General features: G+C 50.9%; 7 protein-coding genes across 7 annotated transcripts; 3 read left to right on the forward strand and 4 right to left on the reverse strand.

Moving 5' to 3' along the window:
* Positions 1-1,072: 1,072 nt before the first annotated feature.
* EDD37DRAFT_136406 (uncharacterized protein) lies at positions 1,073-4,102 on the reverse strand. The gene is made up of 4 exons (XM_062809492.1): positions 2,971-4,102; positions 1,978-2,882; positions 1,477-1,928; positions 1,073-1,414 (listed from the first exon to the last, which is right to left on the reverse strand). The coding sequence occupies exons 1-4, from the start codon at positions 3,885-3,887 to the stop codon at positions 1,178-1,180; spliced, it is 2,511 nt and encodes an 836-aa protein (XP_062666759.1). The 5' UTR covers positions 3,888-4,102; the 3' UTR covers positions 1,073-1,177.
* A 1,492-nt stretch (positions 4,103-5,594) lies between these two features.
* On the reverse strand, positions 5,595-6,309 carry EDD37DRAFT_612333 (uncharacterized protein; the record flags this gene model as incomplete). The annotated part of the gene is made up of 2 exons (XM_062815349.1): positions 5,595-6,161; positions 6,214-6,309. The coding sequence occupies 2 exons, from the start codon at positions 6,307-6,309 to the stop codon at positions 5,595-5,597; spliced, it is 663 nt and encodes a 220-aa protein (XP_062666760.1).
* A 744-nt stretch (positions 6,310-7,053) lies between these two features.
* Positions 7,054-8,949, reverse strand: EDD37DRAFT_612334 (uncharacterized protein; the record flags this gene model as incomplete). Its single annotated transcript, XM_062815350.1, has 1 exon — positions 7,054-8,949. One exon carries the CDS (start codon positions 8,947-8,949, stop codon positions 7,054-7,056), a length of 1,896 nt encoding a protein of 631 aa, XP_062666761.1.
* Positions 8,950-9,168: 219 nt separating this feature from the next.
* EDD37DRAFT_639190 (mediator of RNA polymerase II transcription subunit 1-domain-containing protein) lies at positions 9,169-11,779 on the forward strand. The gene has a single exon (XM_062817148.1). It carries the CDS (start codon positions 9,343-9,345, stop codon positions 11,413-11,415), a length of 2,073 nt encoding a protein of 690 aa, XP_062666762.1. The 5' UTR covers positions 9,169-9,342; the 3' UTR covers positions 11,416-11,779.
* Positions 11,764-13,057, forward strand: EDD37DRAFT_639191 (uncharacterized protein). Its single transcript, XM_062817149.1, has 2 exons — positions 11,764-11,950; positions 12,013-13,057. The coding sequence occupies exons 1-2, from the start codon at positions 11,943-11,945 to the stop codon at positions 12,827-12,829; spliced, it is 825 nt and encodes a 274-aa protein (XP_062666763.1). The 5' UTR covers positions 11,764-11,942; the 3' UTR covers positions 12,830-13,057.
* A 135-nt stretch (positions 13,058-13,192) lies between these two features.
* EDD37DRAFT_595103 (triacylglycerol lipase) lies at positions 13,193-15,450 on the forward strand. The gene is made up of 2 exons (XM_062814568.1): positions 13,193-15,064; positions 15,148-15,450. Exons 1-2 carry the CDS (start codon positions 13,510-13,512, stop codon positions 15,303-15,305), a joined length of 1,713 nt encoding a protein of 570 aa, XP_062666764.1. The 5' UTR covers positions 13,193-13,509; the 3' UTR covers positions 15,306-15,450.
* On the reverse strand, positions 15,325-17,784 carry EDD37DRAFT_136498 (uncharacterized protein). The gene is made up of 4 exons (XM_062809494.1): positions 17,294-17,784; positions 16,773-17,238; positions 16,368-16,723; positions 15,325-16,309 (listed from the first exon to the last, which is right to left on the reverse strand). Exons 1-4 carry the CDS (start codon positions 17,608-17,610, stop codon positions 15,529-15,531), a joined length of 1,920 nt encoding a protein of 639 aa, XP_062666765.1. The 5' UTR covers positions 17,611-17,784; the 3' UTR covers positions 15,325-15,528.
* Positions 17,785-17,990: the final 206 nt, after the last annotated feature.

Raw genomic sequence — 17,990 nt, forward strand, 5'->3', positions numbered from 1 at the left:
AAGGAGCGCTGACTTGGGGAGGCGAGACTGGTTCATACTCAGGGTGAGAGCAATATAAGTATCCCAAGGACTTCCCTCCGTCGAGCCTGTAGGATCGCCTTCTCTACGAAGCCATCGACAATCACACGGGTTGAGGCAGATCTTCACTTTCTATGTCACGCGACTGTCTCTTGTGGTTTGACTCTCTCCACCAGTTCTTGTCTCATGCAGCGAACTGTTAGACAGGACGAAGATACCAATACACTGGCCGTGCGACATGTATCCCTTACTTCGTATTGCCATGGCCATCGACGACCTGTCTCTGGCTGTCTACCTCAGCACTCCCAGATATATCTTCTACATCCAGGATACCGCGCGATATATGACTTCGCCTGATACGGACCTATAGCAGAAACCCGGTTTTGAATCCATAGCGAACAGTCTATACACGCTCAAAAACAACACATCAAGCACTACCGACGGACCTCTTTCCAATATATGATAATACACGATACGAAAATAACATCCTCTCAACTTGCGTGCTGAGCATGCTTCACCTGCGTCAATTTATTCCTCTATAAGTCCACACGAGCCTGGTGCCGTAGTCGTGTCACACTCGATGACCCAACCGTCGCTTGGGTCAACGTCCTGACCATAAGTGTAACCAGCTATTCAACGCATGTTAGCACTCGATTCGTCCTATGCCCCTGAGGTTGTACGCATGATACGGGGTACTTACACGAGGTGGTCTCCTGCACGCCGACGACATTGCCAACGGCAGTGCCCATTTCATAGTATCGGTAGGTCACAAAGTCCGGCGTCGCGGTATCGAATCTGCTCTGGAAATGATAAAGCTCGTCCGAGTTATAGACTGTAGCGATTTGTTCGACATAAACGATGCCATCGACATAGGACCACCAAATGCCGTGACCGTGATCCGCCAGCATCACCAAGTCAGTCCAGAACGTTACGGCTGCATAGTCGGTCATCCCCTCGGTCGGTAAGCTTTGGTCGTCGTAGTTGTTACTGCCGTTGGGAAGACTGATGAACTGTCGCAAATGAGTGTCAGCAGAGCATAATCACCCAAGCAGGCTCAGCAGCAGGATCAGAACTTACCCCGTTGGAGGAAATGTAGAGGGTGTCACTGAGATAGCCGTATAGAGCTACGTCTACGCCAATACTTTGCACGTAGTAGGCATCATCGGCGTCTCCGCTCACATCGGGGTCGTAGACGTACGTGGGAGATGGTAATTGCGGGCTCGCGCTCGACCCGGTCGTTGTTGTGGTGGTTGTAGTTGTGGTAGTGCCTGTGGTGGTCTCTGAGGCTGCACTTGTCGAGTTGACATACCCTGTGGTCGTACTGTTGATTGCCGTTGTCGGAGTGCTGGTGGTAATTGTTGTATTGCTGGTTGCTGTTGTGAAGGAAGTGATAGTGCTACTCGTACTGTTTGTTACTGTTGTCATGGTAAAGGTGGTGCTGGTCGTACTATTGCCTACGCTTGTCGAGGTAGTGGTGGTGGTATTCATCGACGTTGGTGAGGTAGTGGTAGTGATGATTGTGCTGCTAGTCGGCGTGATTGTTGAGCTGGTTGTCGTGGCATTTGTTGTACCTGATGTAGTTGTCTCAGTTGTTATCGCCGTGGAGGAAAATCCACTCTGAGTGGTGCTTGAAGTGGGTTCAGTGGTAAAGCTTGTTGAGCTGATTACCGAAGCAGTCGTTGTACTCAATGCGAAAGATGTCGTTGAAGTAGAAGACGAACTGGAGAAGCTAGTCGTCGTTGTCAATGTTCCGATGGTTGTTGTGCTCAGTGTGCCCGAGGCCGATGAAGTCCCGCTCGTTGTTGTTGTCGTTGTATCTAGGCTTGCGGAAGTAGTCGTGTCCACCGCAGTAGTGGTCGAACTGAACGTTGACGAAGTGGCAGTGGTAGTCGAACTTGTCACTGGCGAAGCTGCAAGTATGAGTCAGAGCTTGCAAACTGCTTTTCGGGATCAACTTACCAGTCTGGATCAGATAGATGGCGTTGCTACAAGTACTGTTCGAAACAATGGCATTTACGAGATCATCGTCTTCCAAGCAGAAACCGGCTGCACCTTGCAACTGGGCTAGTCCTCCCGAAAAGCTCCACTCGTGGAATCCTGCAGGCACAGTCGAGACACGCTTCACAGGGGCTTCTTGCGCGACTTCCGTGCCGAGGTACATTTCGTCGGAGAGAAGTGTGCTTCCATCACCCTCAAAGAATATTGCCGCAGAATCAGCGTCCGTCACAACCTTGCCATTGTTATTCGCGTCGAACCCCAAATACTGCAAGCCCCGACGGCGCAAGCTAGAAGAAGTCGTTATTCGAAGGACAAATCCGGTGGGAGAGACGCTCGTAGTACTGGTGGTGCTAGTGAGGGTTGTAGTGGAAGTTGCCGTGGTCGGTGTGGAAGTCGTGGTGACCTGGCTGCTCGAGGCAAACGATGTACTAGTCGTGCTTCCAACTAGACTGGTGGTGACAGAGCTGGAGGTCGCGGTGCCTGAAGCGGTGCTCGTGTCCGAAGCCGTGGTGACGCCTGACGTCGTCACAGTTGAGGTGGTCACAATTGGCGTGGAGGAAAGAGTAGTACTGAATTCCGATGTGCTTACAGCAGTGAAAGTTGGTGAAGAAGTGGAAGACGTAGAGCCCGTTGAACTAACCAGGACAGTGGTAGTAGAGCTCGAAGAAAGGCTGGTTGTACTAGAAAGGACCGAGAACGTGACACTTGTCGTCGAAGCACCACTGCTGGTGGTCCCGCTGGCTGGTTGGACGGACGCTGACGAAGTAACCGGCAACGTTGTGTGCGTCACTGCCGTACTGCCAGTGCTGGCTGCTGTCGTAGTTTCCCAATCACTCCAGTCGACGGGTTCCGGAATGTTGCTGGACCTGGAGCGCGGTTAGCCATGAAATGAGTGTGTAGAAAGAAACATTGAGAAAAGAAACGTTTGTACAAGAGAGCATGGCAAACACTTACGAGCTATCCTGCAATGTGATCTGCGGCCACTGGTAAGTGATAGTTTTCGTGACATCGACCTGGAAGTTGAATGTGGTTGGTCCACTGCACGACCGTGTAGCAAACGCCGTCCACTGCTGCGCAGGAAAGACTGTCGTCGTGGCTTGTATGGTGCTGATAGCAATACTCGCATGTTCGTTATCACCAACTGTGATGGTCACTGTTTGAGCAGGAGCTTGTAGCGTAAAGGCTTCGCAAATCTGGGGAAACGCGAATGTATATACGCCCGCACTTGGGACTGCTGTTGCAAGTGAGCAGTGAGCCACAGCGGCCGATGAGGTTGGTGGTGCTTTGATGATCCAAGTTTCCTGTCCGCGCCTGCACTGGATTGGATCCTGACTGCTGTTGATACATTCAATCACCTCCAACGTCTGAGAGAAATCACACTCGGCACAAAGACCACTTCCAGAGTAGCCAGCAATTGCGAGGGGTCCAAGACTGTTGTATGGTGCTGACCATTCCTTAGACACTGTAGTGTAATCTCTTTGCGGAACAAGCGAAATTGTGGGGGTGCCTTCGACGACAGTTATGCTCGTTGATAGACTGGTACTCGTGATGGTCGTTGTGGCCCGAGAGACCAGGACTGATTGTTCAGTACGAGTCACGGTTGAGACAGAAGACGACTCGTATGGACAAGGGATAACGGTTGACACATATTCGTACGTCCGCAGAGGATATATCGTCGTGCAACGAGAGCGATGACAGGTCGAGCTCGGCTCACATGTAGAAACCGCTTGGTATTGAGAAGTGACGGTAATAGGTTCGAGCTCCAGTGCTGGTGCCGATGGACAAGGTGTGATGGTCGTCAAAGGCCACGAGTGAGCTCTGGCTGCTTCGACCAGAGCACCAAGCAAGCATACCCATGCTTTTGTCTGCATGGTGGCCGAGGGAATGGCTATGGTTAGTTGACGGAGGGTGAGTTGTGTTGGTAGTATTAGCCAAGGCCATGAACGACCTATATGTAAGTGGTGCCAGGTCCATGCTGTCCATCGTTGTGGGCGTATTGATGCGTTGTTACTGTTGCGCAAATCTCGGGCCTCACCAGGATGAAGTGTGTAATATCATATGACAGAGAGCTTCCTAAAAGCTTGGAACGAGTTTGCGCGCACTTTTTGGGCACGCTCAGAGCACCTCAATCTCGGATCATTTTTGGCTTTTGGTTTGGCTGTTTGGGGCACAAATGGCCACCAGCGTTGTGTGTGTGCAAGAGCATACTCGCGTTTGACTTCAAAGGTCAAGGTAAACAAAAGAGTGAAGTTTCGTTGAATTTGTGAGTATTTGATGCTGCCGAGTTTGGCAATATTGGCTTATGCTTTTGAGGCTGTACTTCAAGCGAATTCCTCGTAGTGTCGCCGTCGAGGTCATCTCTATTGATGGCCGAAATCTTGAACTCGCCAAGGTGAAAGACGCCACGGATAATGAACGGGCTTACCCCAGGCAGCAGAATGGTCTCAAATGCGATAATCCCATATTCATAGCGGAGGCTGACGTGCACCGAGAACACATGGACCAAGCAGAAAGCCAAAGTGATAAGGTTAACGTTAAGTTTAAATTGGACATAAGAGCCTGAACTGTGTGGTAGGTTGGGATTGAGGTCAGCAACAGTGGCCCCTGCATTGAGATCAGCAGATATTGACGTGGGATCGATCCAGGGCCATTGGCCCAAGCACTTCTAGACCATCTTTGCGAATTTGGAGGTCCCCGCAATATATGTCTCGTTGTCAACCCTCAGATAGTGTTTGTTGGCCATGCGCATAGCCTGAAAAGGAGGAAGAATTGATACACTCCTTCTCGCAATGGCTGACCTTGTGCCCCGAAATTCTCAACACTTGGACACTGAACAAGTCTTTCGCTTTCGATTGGTGTCGAAATCATACACGCAAATGTTACAATCGATTTACGCGCTCCAAGAGGCAGCAATGTCCTGTTCCCCTTTTCCCTTCCCCCGCCCAACAACTCGCGAAATCCGTGGAAAGTGAGTCTCATCTCACTCTGGCGTGTCTCGGAAGAACCTCCGCAAGAATAATGTTCTTGGCGTGTAGGTATACAGGGTGGCAGATTTGGAAGAGTGACTCTTGTGGCCCAAAATTTCGTCGACGGACATACGAATAGCCCTGCAAGGATCCGGAGTGCACAGACACCAGGGATTGCAGAAGAAATTGACTCTCGCCTCGGGGTGCTGTCGATGAGCCGTTCATGGCGCATCTTCACGATACCTCTCGAGGAACATCGGTGCCGATTGTATGATATTCAACCTCGTCGATGTTCAAGTATCGATCTCTGGACCTTGGCCGGGTCTTTGTGGTCGGAAGGTGCAAACACAAAATATTGGTGATGATATCCGGCACGACGTAGCCATTCATCATGCTGTCCAGCGGAGGTAAGTGAGAGACCTAAGCGACATTTTTAGGTGTCCTCGATTTCTTCCTTGGAGCAACATCTGACCATGCAGAAATCTTGTATCGCGGTACCTTTGGACGCGGTGAATCGTAGCGTCATCTCCGAAAGTCCAGGAAGTCTTGTGCCAAAGTCAGGCTTCGGGCTGGAGTGGGCCGTCATGCGCACCAGCCAGCTCTTGGTGACCATCACTTTTTATGTCGCTCGGCTGCTTCTTGTAGTTTGAGTCTCTCCACCAACTTCTGTCTCAAGAAATCAGATAGACCGAGAATCCCATCATTCGTAACGATGCGATATGTGCCACTTGCTTCGTATCGACCATGGCTATCGACGAACTGTCCCTGACCATCGACCTCGACACTCCCGAAGATATCCTCCGGGTCTGGGATGCGGCCATATTCAGGCATACGTCGTTGATCGAAGACGTGCACCCAGCCACCTCGTCCAGCACTACCGTAGCCACCTTGATCGCTCGCGCCAAAAGAACCTGTCTGCTGCCTGCGCATTGCTTGGAAGAAAGACGCGCCAGCGGATGATATCATTACTGCAGCCTGCGACTGGACGAAAGGGTCGGCATGAGCATTTTCGGCTATGACGGATTGTAGTATGGGCAGGAATTTGGGGTTCTCTTGGAAGGAAGCTGGTGTTGGTGGTAGTTTAGTTGTTGAGCCAATGGCTATTGATGGAATAGGAGGTTCATTGGACAGGAAAGTGAGGATGTACGAGGATGGAGCATTGGGATCTTTGAAAGCATACTGTTGCAAATGCTGTTAGAGGCTGGCTGTCAAAGCGAGAATGTGGACTTACGATGTGTGGACTATTGCTGAGGGTTGAAACAGGTCGAAGTTGAAGCCGGAGACGCGGTACTTGGCGCAGGAGTCTTGTATTTGTACGTATATTCATGACGGCAGGAAGTAGTGTGCAGACCAGCAGCTTCTATGAAGGCTGTGATATCCTCATTGCTGGACATTCGCGGATGAACTTATTGAACGGAAGACATGAAGCTAGAAATAAATAAAATGCATGACGTCTTTGTTGATGATGTCCGCTTATGTCATGTTCAGCCTTACGGCTCGCCCCCTGAATAATCCTCAGCCTTGTATATGTCCTTTCTTGCTTCATCTGAATGTCTTTCAATACTGACTAAGCCCCTCAGCCGATGCACCACTCAATTGAACCAGTCTCGAGCCTCATCCAGCAATCCACGTAGCTGTAGTGCCTTGGGTCAAAGATCGCGCGTTCTTGACGCTCTTGCTCAAGCCGCACTTCGTCTTCGTCTAGCATGGGCACGCCAAGCTGACCCCAAAACTCTTGGTTTAGACCGCTGATCACGGTCGAATGCGAATGTCTGGATTTCGTACATGTGCACTTGCCCTACCATTGATGCGTAGATGACCTCAGGTGTTGCCTCTTTTATTGCCACCATCACTCCGTAGCCAGGACTACCAGCCCCGGGATGAATAAGTCCCCAGTGCCCCGTAGGCCGGTAATCGTATTGCGATTTCCAGATCTCCGTCGAGTCATCATCTGGACTCGCGTGGAGGCCACATTCTGCGCTCGAGCCTTCCCAGAATCTCCCATGTGAACGGCATTTATCCGTCTTCCTGACAGGGCAGACCACATACGATACGGCGTCCATTCTGAGAATCATGCATTTTTTGATGTTAGCGCCTCCTCAAATGCCAACAAGCAAGATGAGAAATTGCCTTGACATCGCAGCCCGCGATCCGTCTGCGTCGCTTTGATCTGGTACTGTGAGGCATCTACCATGCATTGTATGTAGAAGATATCGTGAGCTTCGAGATTCAGCAGAGATCTAGGTGCCCATCTGAATGGTGAGTAGTTCAGTTTTCCTTCGTCAGTGAACAAGAATTGAAAGGGAAAGCTTGGGTCTTTCTTGGTTAGCAGGCAGTATAACTCCAGCATACGTTTGTCGAAGACCTCGATGCTGACAATATACGATACGTCTAGACCTAGTATATAGCCAATGCAGAGAGGCTCGTCGCCATTCCGGGTCGTTGAACGGAAGTGGAGTGCAGTAATGACAGACACAATGTCTGTTTTTGCAGGCAAATACTGCAGCATCAGTGTCATACAATTGATCGAGACGTTGTCAGTGAAGGACGCATTCACGGCCGGCAAGGGGATTGCCCGGTCTTGGAACCGAAACAGCAGGTTTGACCGGCCGACCACGCCCTCCTCGAGAGTCCACAGCCTTCGCATCCACTTTGACAAAGCAATTCGCAGCAACAGCTCCTCGTTGCAGCATGATGATGGGATGGAAACCAGATCAGAATCGAGCACAAACACATTCTTTGCGTTAGTGTAGACTTTGGCCATCCGGCCCAGCGCATTCCTCTTGGCTAGCCCACTATCGCAAGGGACGCACAAGGAGTCGATCCAGATTGGCGATTGCTCCAATCCCGCTTCCATGACAAGAGATTTTAGGCGCCTAACTTGGCATGCAGGCAGCGAATTTACCCCAGGAGGATGTCCAAGCCCATCTGACCACACATGTGATATAGCGATGTAGCTGCCCGTATTCGTCATAGACAGATTGATCTCGTCGTCATCTGTGATGGTTATCTTCACGCGGGGGTAAGCACTCTCATCATTGGATTCCAAGATTTGTCGCAATTCAGCTGAATTGATCGAGATGGCGCGGCAGCCGTCACATCCTCTAAGATGGCCTGGTTGGTAATCAGACTGCTTCAACTCAAACGCCAGGCATTTGTTTGAGGTACATTTAGCATGCGAAGCTTTGTTTGTGGTTCGCTTCAGCAGGCTAGCGAAGTAGAATGAGCTGTTGTCAAATGTGAGCCTCAAAAGGTTCAGCTCGCTAGGACACCAGGCAAGGCGTTCGACAAGGGCATTTGTAGAAAAACATACACATGCCGAGGCAGGATCGTAGTTAACTCTGCGTTCCTGGAAAAGAATTGCCTGAGTGATGTGTTCCATGGCTTCAGTCAGGACCAGAAGCAAGATTTCGAGATTCGACTCCAGAACTACTTGAGACACAACCGGAACGACGTACCAAGGCCCAGTGGGGCCACGACTGCCAGCGTTATCTTCAGTGAAGTTGTTGCTCAGGAACCGCAAAGCACGTATAAGATGTGCTTCTATTTCATGGAAGTGTCGTTTCCGAATGGCTCTGGGACGCTCTCCTTCCAACTCATACCATGTTTGCACGTGTTCTGGGAGCCTTTTCAGGGTCAACACTCGGTTGCCATGGACAACGGCGATGTAATCACTGCCCTTGAACTCGGTGCCGTAACTCCTGTGCATAGCACGAAGCAGGCCGAAGAAGAGCCATTCTTGCATCAAAGTCGTGCTCTGTTCAACATCGGGCTTGGAGCCATCAGCCAGCTTCAAGATGTTGGCAAACTTCATGATGTCATCCCAGTAATTGAGACTGAATCCTCTTCTTTCAGGATATGTTTCCAAAGGTCCGTCATCGCAGAGGTCTGGATCACAACGACACGGGAAGACAAGGTCGGGGGTGGACTTATCAAATAACAGGAGTGGTCTGGGGAGGTGCTCCATCGGCCAAATATTAAGAGACTCACGATGGTTTATGTGTGCTGAAGAGAACAATCCTTCGCCTGAATCCAATCTGCATCTTCGTGAGGTGAGGCGTGTAGTGTAAAAGGCCAAACCTGCAAGGCTGAACAGCGCGTCAACCAGAGTCGGTTGAGTTTCCCCTCTAGTAATTCATCTTCGTATTGAGTTCTTCGGCTTCGAAGAAGAAGTCATCACTTTGTGCAATGCATTGTGACTTCGATTTTGGACATGTTGATACCAGAGGATTTGATGACTGTGAACACTGACACTTTGGTAGCTGCTGCTGCTGCCGCCACCGCCCCGACTCCACCAGTGACGCGCTGTGAACCGTAAAATGTGCAACCGCGTTTGGTGCGACGTGAAGGCTCATCAATCATGGCTACAACTCCCAGATCGCAGGCGATTTCGACTCCCAAACCTCATCCCACTCCGAGCAGACTGATGGCGTCCCCACGGCCGGGGACATCAGGTAATGCCAGCCGACCTCTTGCCTACAAGTCTCCTGCGGTCAAAACTCCGGCATCCGCGCAGGGGCACGGGCACCATGTCAGTGTCTCCTCCCAACCGTCCTCCACCCCTCTGGCGGCGGTCGCAATACATGACGAACTCCTCGCCCTAAATTCCCCCGCTGCTGCTCTCATGGCTTCAATAGGCCCGACGGGACTGACACCCTTACCGAGTGGTGCTGATGGACTGGGCATTACCACAAATCTCCCGGGAAATTCTGTTCGTCCTTCTGCTACTTCGGTCAATCCCGAGATGGAGCGATTACATAGGCTACAGTTGGTCGCAGACACACTCAAGAGTCGGGTCTCTGGTTACGGAGTTACACGGGAGGGTGTAGAAAGAACAGCACAACTACACGGGTTTGACACGGCCTGGGACGATGATAACCTCACAATCGCTGGCATCGCTGTCGAGCTTGAAGTCATGTTCGATTCCATTGACAGAGACCACGTCAAGGATGTCAGTCTCAAGCTCAACGCACCCGACAGTGAGGAGCCTCAACTGCTGGAACAAGGAACAGATATCCTCAAGCAAAATCTTGAACCCTCCATTACTGTTAAGGGCATTCCGCAATGGAAGGGTCTGGACACATTTCAGTCGAACTTGCAATATCTAAGTCAATTGGACCGCATCGAGGGCGGTGTTCCCTGCTTCCAAGCCATAAACAGTCTGTACAACGCCTTTCAGAAAATCTGGACCGCAGAAAAAGAGAGATTCAATGGTCGATCAGTCCAACAACGGCTCAGACGAGGTGCCATTGGCAGACCGGCCCTCGACCAGGAACAACGCCTAGGGTTGTCCGTTGACTACTGGGTTGGCGGGCAAGCCATGCAACAGGAGGCCGTTGGTCCCCCGGGTGGTGAGCAGATGCATACTGCCAGATTCTTCTGCGATCCAGGGACCCCTTCAACAGTATTAACAAAAGAATGGATTTCAGACCGTGTTCTCATCGAAAATATTCAAGCGGAGGGAGATGCTTCGAATGAAACACCGCAGCCTGACTGGAAAGACCCTGCAAACGATGCAAATGAGTTCGAGAAGGCAGGTTCGGACGAGCCGGCCATGGAGAGAACAGGCGAAATATCTTCCAATGTCCTCAACATGCACTTTGCTTGTTCTTTGTCGCCCACAGTATACGTTCCTATCAATGTGGCAGCCACCCTTAATGTGGAGATGGCGATGTTCGAGATGAATCAGGAGCTGGCTATTACCTCCCAGATGATCCTACAAGAACACTTTAACGCCTCGAAGGTGGGTGGTGCTAAGACTGTGTCTGAAGAGCGTTGGCTTCGGTGTCTGCCAGCACCCATGGAGGGCGATCCACTGCGGTATCGTCGACATTCTTACGCCCTACACTCAGCTCAACATGCTGCTGCTCTATGGTGCTACCCAGTGACACAACTCAGCTTCAATCATCCGAGACATTTTGCCGCCGCCATTCCCATATTACGGCAATACGCTCTGGTCTGGAGCCTTCTGCGCAGTCTGGTCAACTATGGAGAGATAGAACCAAGCCATCAACTACCCACCGCTCGTCAAAAACAGCCTCCAGTAACCAACAAGTCGGGGCGGCCTTCCAAACGCAGCAACGCCAAAGTCATAGGGGTCACACTTGACACTATTGTTGGCACGAACGGCAGCAAAACAGACAATGACGATGTCTTACCGGTGGATGTGAGCCTAGATGTGTTTTCCGATATCTCAAAAGCACGACTTGACGTTTTCGCCCCATTTCAGGGGAAGCCTGCCACAAGTCGGCAGGGCGCGTTTCTGTTCTTGTCTGTGAACATCTGCCGTGACGGTATAATTGAGGTCAATGATCTCAAGGGTTTGCATCCTTCTGTTGCTTCGTCCGATCAGATTGTACGGATTCTTACCGCCACTGAAGACATTGGACTCCTCGTCGAGTGGCTGCTGGAACGAACCCACATCAGAGGTTAGGTTGTAGTAATGATGGAGGCGCAAAGTCTGGCTCCGACGGTGAACATGCGTTGGACTGAATAGGAAGTTTGGTTGCATCCATACACGATGCATCGTTGGCCGTGTCCTCCGACCACTTTGATGACATTCATGCATTAGTAAGAATGAATCACCTATTGCTGTTAAGGGCCTTGTTCAGTATGAGTGATCAACTTCCATGCTCATTGGATCGCCCTGACTAACATGTATGGACTATGAGCTGAGGTACATAAATGTTGCCTCTAAGAGATGCAGGTAGTAGTGCATGTGCTCGAATCTGACTAATAGGGCCGTCATGTCGGCATGATATTGCGTGCTTCCGCTCCGACTCGTGGATTAGGCCTTATATAATTATCAACCTTCACTGCCATCGAACTCGACTCCTGTAACCTATATCAATCTAGACTCGAAGCAATTGCACTCTGGCGTTCAGAGTAATCCCACGATTCCGACTTACTCGTGGTCACATTTCCCCGGCAAGAGCCATAGTTAAGGTCACGACACGCAGCATGTCCAGGTAAGTCCAGCTGTCCCGTGGAGTATCAATTATTCCAGCTAAATCGTTTACTGCGTTGGCAGCCTTGAGGACCTCGCTTCCAAGGTCGGGAGCCAGGACTTTCCAGTCAAAATTGTCTCGACGCCTAAACGAGTCCGCGGGGTCTTGAACGGCAAGTACATCTTCGACACGACAGAGGCCAAACTAGTCTGGGAGCACAAGTATTTCCCTCACTACTGGATTCCAAAGTCCGACTTTTCGTCGACCGCCAAGTTCGAACAAGACAAGTCCAAGTCCAGCGATGATGCGTCGATCTCACATTTGGTCGTCGGTGACAAATCCGTCTCGACTTTACTGGTCTCAGAGACAGCCAAATCCGAATTAGCCGGCCTAGTCAAGATCGACTTCAAAGCCCTCGACGCTTTGTACGAGGAGCAGGCGCAAGTCCTGTATCACCCGAAGGATCCCTACCACCGTGTCGATATCCTGCCGACTGGCCGGAAAGTACGTGTCGAGATCGACGGCGTGGTTCTAGCGGATACGGGGGACGAGGGCGGTGTCTTTTCACTTTGGGAGACCAATCTCCCTGGGAGGTGGTATTTGCCTCGCACGGCGGTGAATTGGGAGTATCTCAAGGAGAGCGAGACGCATACGGGATGTCCTTACAAAGGTGAAGCGAGTTACTATCATGCGGTGGTCAATGGCAAGGAGTATAAGGATGTGGTTTGGTGGTATGCCAATCCTACGCTTGAGAGCGCGCTGATTGCGGGCTTGTTGTGCTTTTACCCTGATAAGGTCGATAGTTGGGTAGATGGGAAGGCGATTGAGAAGATTGGTATGCCATCGTTGACGGCGGTGAAGAAGCAAGATGAGGCTGGCCAGGTCAACGGGTCCAAATAGAACTCTTGGGCCTCCAGAAGCCATGATTCAGTGTCTAGTTCATCATTTTCAAGATGGTTAGGTGTACATAATGTCACTCAGGCGGTGAAGAGTGCATTGTGCTGTTTCCTGCTGTTTCCTCCAGTTCAGCTGGTCTCAGTCATTTTCCTTCTGACATCAACCCAGTCCTGCATGAGACCTGTGGCTGGGGATCAGACACTGACCGGTATGTCTGTATGATAGTGACAATGATCTGAGATAGCCTGGCATTAGTAATGGCGTCGATCACGGCAACTCAAAGACCTCCGCATCTCCGCAATCTCCACAAACAAATGACTCTTTTTATTCAAACCTCCTCTCCTACTTCTCCTCTCGACCTCATCACATGCACAGATCTCCTGCCAAAGGTAGCGATATCCCCGCACCTCATCATGAAGTTCTCGTCTATGATGGGTCCACAACGTCCTCCGCAGGGGAAGACGTCTTGAGAAGTCGTCCAGTCCACGAAAATCGGCATTTGACCGCTGCTCCTCGTTCGGCACGCTATCCGTGCGAAAGCGTGTTGCATGTTGACGATGATGAACAAGGTGAGCACAAGAGGAGATGTAGTACAATATACAGCTCTTAAGCTGTCATTCCCCCGCCCTGCTTGTCCTTGAAGTCCTTTTTCACTTAGTACACTGATCGAAGCAGCTACAAGAATGCCACAACTACCGTGCAAATATCTAGGCTTGCTGGGAGCATTCATCCTCTCAACTGGCGTAAGTGGAGCCCTGGTTCCACGCCAAAGTGGTGCACCTACTGTCAGTGTCAAGAATGGCAGCTACTATGGCTTGCACAATCCTACTTACGATCAAGATCTGTTCCTCGGGATCCCATTTGCCCAACCGCCTGTGGGTGACCTCCGGTTTAATATTCCCATGCCGCTGAACTCGACTTGGAACGCCACCAAGAATGCAACTCAGTACTCCTACGAATGCTATGGCTATGGCAGCGACACGTGGGTCCTTGGAAACCCGGTCAGTGAGGACTGCTTGACGCTCAACGTCATTCGACCGAGTGGCACAGGTCCTAATGACAAATTACCAATTGGCGTCTGGATCTATGGAGGTGGAGGCTACAATGGAGGCAGCCTGGATCCACGGTACAATCTGAGCTACATCGTCCAGCAGTCTGTTGAGATGGGTCAACCTTTCATCGGAGTTAGCATAAATTACCGTCTACAAGCGTTCGGCTTCATATTCGGCACGGAGATCCTCAAAGCCGGCGCCACAAATCTGGGTTACCGTGATCAACGAATGGGTCTGCAATGGCTGCAAGAGAATATCGGGGCTTTTGGAGGTGACCCAACGAAGGTCACAATATGGGGAGAAAGCGCTGGAGCGAGCTCAGTTGGCGTCCATCTCACTGCGTACGGTGGTCGGGACGACAAGCTATTCCGTGCTGGGATCATGGAGAGCGGTGCTCCAGTCGGGGCCTCCCGGTATCTCAACGCCTCGACTTGGGATATATACTACAATAACATCACCAAGGCAACCAACTGTAGCTCCGCATCAGATACACTCGCATGTCTCCGGAGCCTACCGATCGAGACGTTAAGCACTGTTCTCAACAGCAGCGTCACCGCCCAGGTTCCAGCATGGGGCGCTCAGATTGACAACGATCTCCTCACGGAATCTGGTACGCAACAACTCCTCACCGGCAAATTCGTCAAAGTCCCCATCCTTCACGGGACCAATTTCGATGAAGGGACCGCGTTTGGCACCAAGGGAATCAACACGACTCAGCAATTCCTGTTAAACGTCATGTCGGCAGGTCCGAATAGCACTACAGCACAAACCATCGCAGCCCTTTACCCCGATATCCCTGCCATTGGCATCCCAGCGACACTACCAGGTCGACCAACAGGCCCTGAAGCCTTCCTAGGTGCACAGTATAAGCGTGAGTGCTCGTACGCAGGTGATCTGATCATGCACGCTCCCCGCAGACTTACATCGCAAGTCTGGGCGTCGAACAATGTTAGCAGTTGGAGTTATCATTTCAATGTTCTTGTCAACGGGGCAGGACCGACAACTGGAGCTACACACTTCGAGGAAGTCGTCTTCGTATTCCACAACTTACAAGGTGGAGGCTACAACACTTCTGTCGCTGTCGATCCACTTGCGAACGAACCACCGACTTATGACGATCTCGCTACCATCATGTCTCGATTCTGGGTGAGCTTCATCGCTGAGAACGATCCGAATGGAAGTAATGGTATGTGTCCTTCCCTTCTGGCTTCTAGAAGTCACTTCTCTGATATGTCGGAATGATGCTAACTTAAGGGCGACGTTCGATAGCTACTTCTGTCCATTGGCCAGCCTATAACCTCACGACGCCCCAAAATATTGTCTTCGACACTAACGTCACGAATCTACTGTATGCGGAGGCCGACTACTATCGAGCAGAAGGTATTCAGTATATCGAGGCCCGGTTCGTCAGCGTTTACGGACGATGATTGGAAATCATGAAAGGTAGATGAGGTTGAGCAGGACGAAGGAGAAATACGAGCGAGTCCAGCATAAGAGGCTGGGCGTCATGACTGACGAACATATTCTCGAAGCGTGATGTAGTGGTATGCATGTTTGCGGTGGTACTATGTATCCTAGTCAAAGCGCTTTGACTTCCAGCAGCTGATAAAATCATGCCGATGACGACCTCCTTTGTTTTATGTCTGCTCCTCATCTCGTCCCATGCCCGTTATACGTCACCCCTTCAAGCAACGTCTCGACAAGTCTCAGCCTGTCCTCAACATCTCTACTCTCCCGTCTCCAAAACCTCAACATGTCCAACACCTTTTCCACAGCTAACCTCCACCGCTCCGGCATCAAGGTCGTCAATTTCTCCAACCTCGCCGCAGCAAGCAAGACGAACGCACTTCTCGTACAACTCCTCAACATCAACCACGTCCCGTGATGCCGATAGTAAAAACCCTGCTCATTCTTCTCGATCCTTTCAACACATACGGCCAACGCCTTTTGTATGAATGAGTCGAGCATGACTTTCGTGATGGTTGCACTTGCATTCCCAGAATCTTCAGGGTCCGGCGTGTCGTAATTCACGGCGACGACAATGAAAGGCCAGTACATCATCTCATAGCAATCGAGTAAATGTCCCTTCAGGATGAATTTGAGCGAGTGGTGCAATTCGCCTTCTTCGCCGACGGACGGGGAGTCCAGGTCGAGGGCTTGTGGGAGCGATCTCAACCAGTCTGCGGCTTGCTGTTCGAAACCCAGTGTCGAATCGGCCATGTCTGCCAATGAGTTCGCGGCTTTGATTTTGGTATCGTAGATATAATTTAGGATTCTGTTACCAAGGCGCCGAAGTGCGATCTCGGCAAGATAAAAGTACCAGACGATTTCTCGTTGAGACCGTAGACCATCAGGTGGCGAAGGGAAAAAGGCGGGATATGTCAGGTCCCATACCGATGTCTCAGACACATTTAATTCCAGACGAAGTTCACTAAGACTCGGATCAGAACGTACTTTGTCCCGAAATGCCAATGAGTGAGCACACTTACAGTTCAGACTTGAAGCACGTCCAATATATGCTCTCTCGTAGCCGCTGCTCGCCTTCATTTTCCGTATTGGGAGACTCCTTTTCGGTGTAGAATGCTTGACAGCAGGCAAGAGCCTGTACAAACATCTTCCAGGCCTCCATAGGACGCAATGTAGCCATGAGATAAACTCCGGCTAGGAAGAAGCATTGTGCTTCCAGAACACCTGTTCTGCAAAGTAAAGGGCCCATTCGCTTCTGTGCAGCCAAAAAGAACGATTCAGCTTGCTTGAATTGAGGCGTCGAACGGAATGATGCTGCGTCCGGCTGGTGCCCACCGTCGAAGGGACCAACAATAGACCCGTGGGCGTATATCAACAACTGGGGCAAAGTCAGGGTGTTCCAACCAATTTCAAGTCAGGGCTCTTACTAAGAGACAGGACTGCGCATCCCAGCCGATACCATTAAATCGTGCATCCCGCATGTACCGATGGATCTTTGCCTCCTCAAGAACGGGGTTGTAAATGAAAACATTGTTCATAAATCGTGCAACGAGGGTTTCCTCGCCAATCTGCTCGTCAATCTCGGTACCTACTGACAGATTCGGCAGTACATGACTAGTAGAATTGAGTAGACCTTTGAGATCTAAGTTCGGACTCAGATCGTCAAAGACAGACCAGGAAAGGACTCCCTCGATGTTCATGTGAAAAGGGGCTGTGCCCTTCGCTCTCTCCAGGCTGGGCGAATTCAAGGACTTCAGCCGGGACAATGTGCCTCGAGCATCACCGTCGGCGCTGCCTGGCGTGACAGTGGCCGACCTGCGTTCATTGGTGCTCTTCAGGAGCTCCTCGATGGTATTCAACTTGTCAAGAATGGCAAGACTGGCCGAATCGAAGCTACCCGGGGTTAGCTCAACTGTAGTCCACGAAGGACACATCCGGGCATACTTGCGTTGAATGGTCTCCTTCAGTGTAAGTACACTCCGCACCAATGGACAAACAAGAAGAACAAGCTGGACGTTCATTATTGCATTTCGTCCTTCTCACACGACATTTCTGGCATGCCTGTATTGCTCTTTTCCGCGGATAAGACGACTTTATCCGCGTAGCAGGCCGTTTTCGCGAATCAGTGGGACCATGCTGTCCCTCATGTGGCACCAGGGATCCGTCATCAGGTTTTGGCAAATGCCCTGTATGTAAAGTAGATGATTCATATGTTGGTTCAGTCGCGTGTAGAATATCTCGCAATGAGCTTTCCATGACCATCATATGCGGGCCGACATATCATTGCCGGGGTTAAGAGATGATCTGGGGAAAGGTATGGGGAGAGGTGGGTGAAGCTGAGAGCGGAATGCCGGGATTGATATGGGCCGTCGACGGAGTGCTGGCAATAATATCCTATGGATGACAGGATGACACCTTTTGGCAGCGGGAGGATGAGAATCAGACCAACAGAATGGTAGCGTTACTTGCGTTAGCGAGATGCAACAGTCTTCTAGAACGATTGTCAGTCGATCTTCGATGCAGGAAAATTCGATGCAGTCCCTGCAGACGAGATGGCGGTGAGGATGGCGACAGGCTCCCTTCGCGCCTTATCCCTCGGCTGAAGAGGAAGCCATGCTGCATTGGTATGCACACTTCCGGCGCCG

This window comes from Exophiala viscosa, assembly GCF_022695815.1.
Source record: "Exophiala viscosa unplaced genomic scaffold EDD37scaffold_11, whole genome shotgun sequence".
Taxonomy (NCBI): domain Eukaryota; kingdom Fungi; phylum Ascomycota; class Eurotiomycetes; order Chaetothyriales; family Herpotrichiellaceae; genus Exophiala; species Exophiala viscosa.

What these genes read in the sequence shown, in the direction of transcription:
- EDD37DRAFT_639190 (XM_062817148.1), top strand. Translation starts at nt 9,343, where the DNA reads ATGGCTACAACTCCCAGATCGCAGGCGATTTCGACTCCCAAACCTCAT.
- EDD37DRAFT_136406 (XM_062809492.1), bottom strand. Translation starts at nt 3,887, where the DNA reads ATGCAGACAAAAGCATGGGTATGCTTGCTTGGTGCTCTGGTCGAAGCA. An exon ending in ATCACATTGCAGGATAGCTC is followed by an intron (nt 2,883 to 2,970) that starts GTAAGTGTTTGC and finishes ACCGCGCTCCAG; the next exon opens with GTCCAGCAACATTCCGGAAC. An exon ending in CCACCACTACCTCGACAAGC is followed by an intron (nt 1,415 to 1,476) that starts GTAGGCAATAGT and finishes CAGTACGAGTAG; the next exon opens with CACTATCACTTCCTTCACAA.
- EDD37DRAFT_136498 (XM_062809494.1), bottom strand. Translation starts at nt 17,610, where the DNA reads ATGATGGTCATGGAAAGCTCATTGCGAGATATTCTACACGCGACTGAA. An exon ending in ACTGAAGGAGACCATTCAAC is followed by an intron (nt 17,239 to 17,293) that starts GCAAGTATGCCC and finishes AACCCCGGGTAG; the next exon opens with CTTCGATTCGGCCAGTCTTG. An exon ending in ATGCGCAGTCCTGTCTCTTA is followed by an intron (nt 16,724 to 16,772) that starts GTAAGAGCCCTG and finishes ACTTTGCCCCAG; the next exon opens with TTGTTGATATACGCCCACGG.
- EDD37DRAFT_595103 (XM_062814568.1), top strand. Translation starts at nt 13,510, where the DNA reads ATGCCACAACTACCGTGCAAATATCTAGGCTTGCTGGGAGCATTCATC. An exon ending in CGATCCGAATGGAAGTAATG is followed by an intron (nt 15,065 to 15,147) that starts GTATGTGTCCTT and finishes GACGTTCGATAG; the next exon opens with CTACTTCTGTCCATTGGCCA.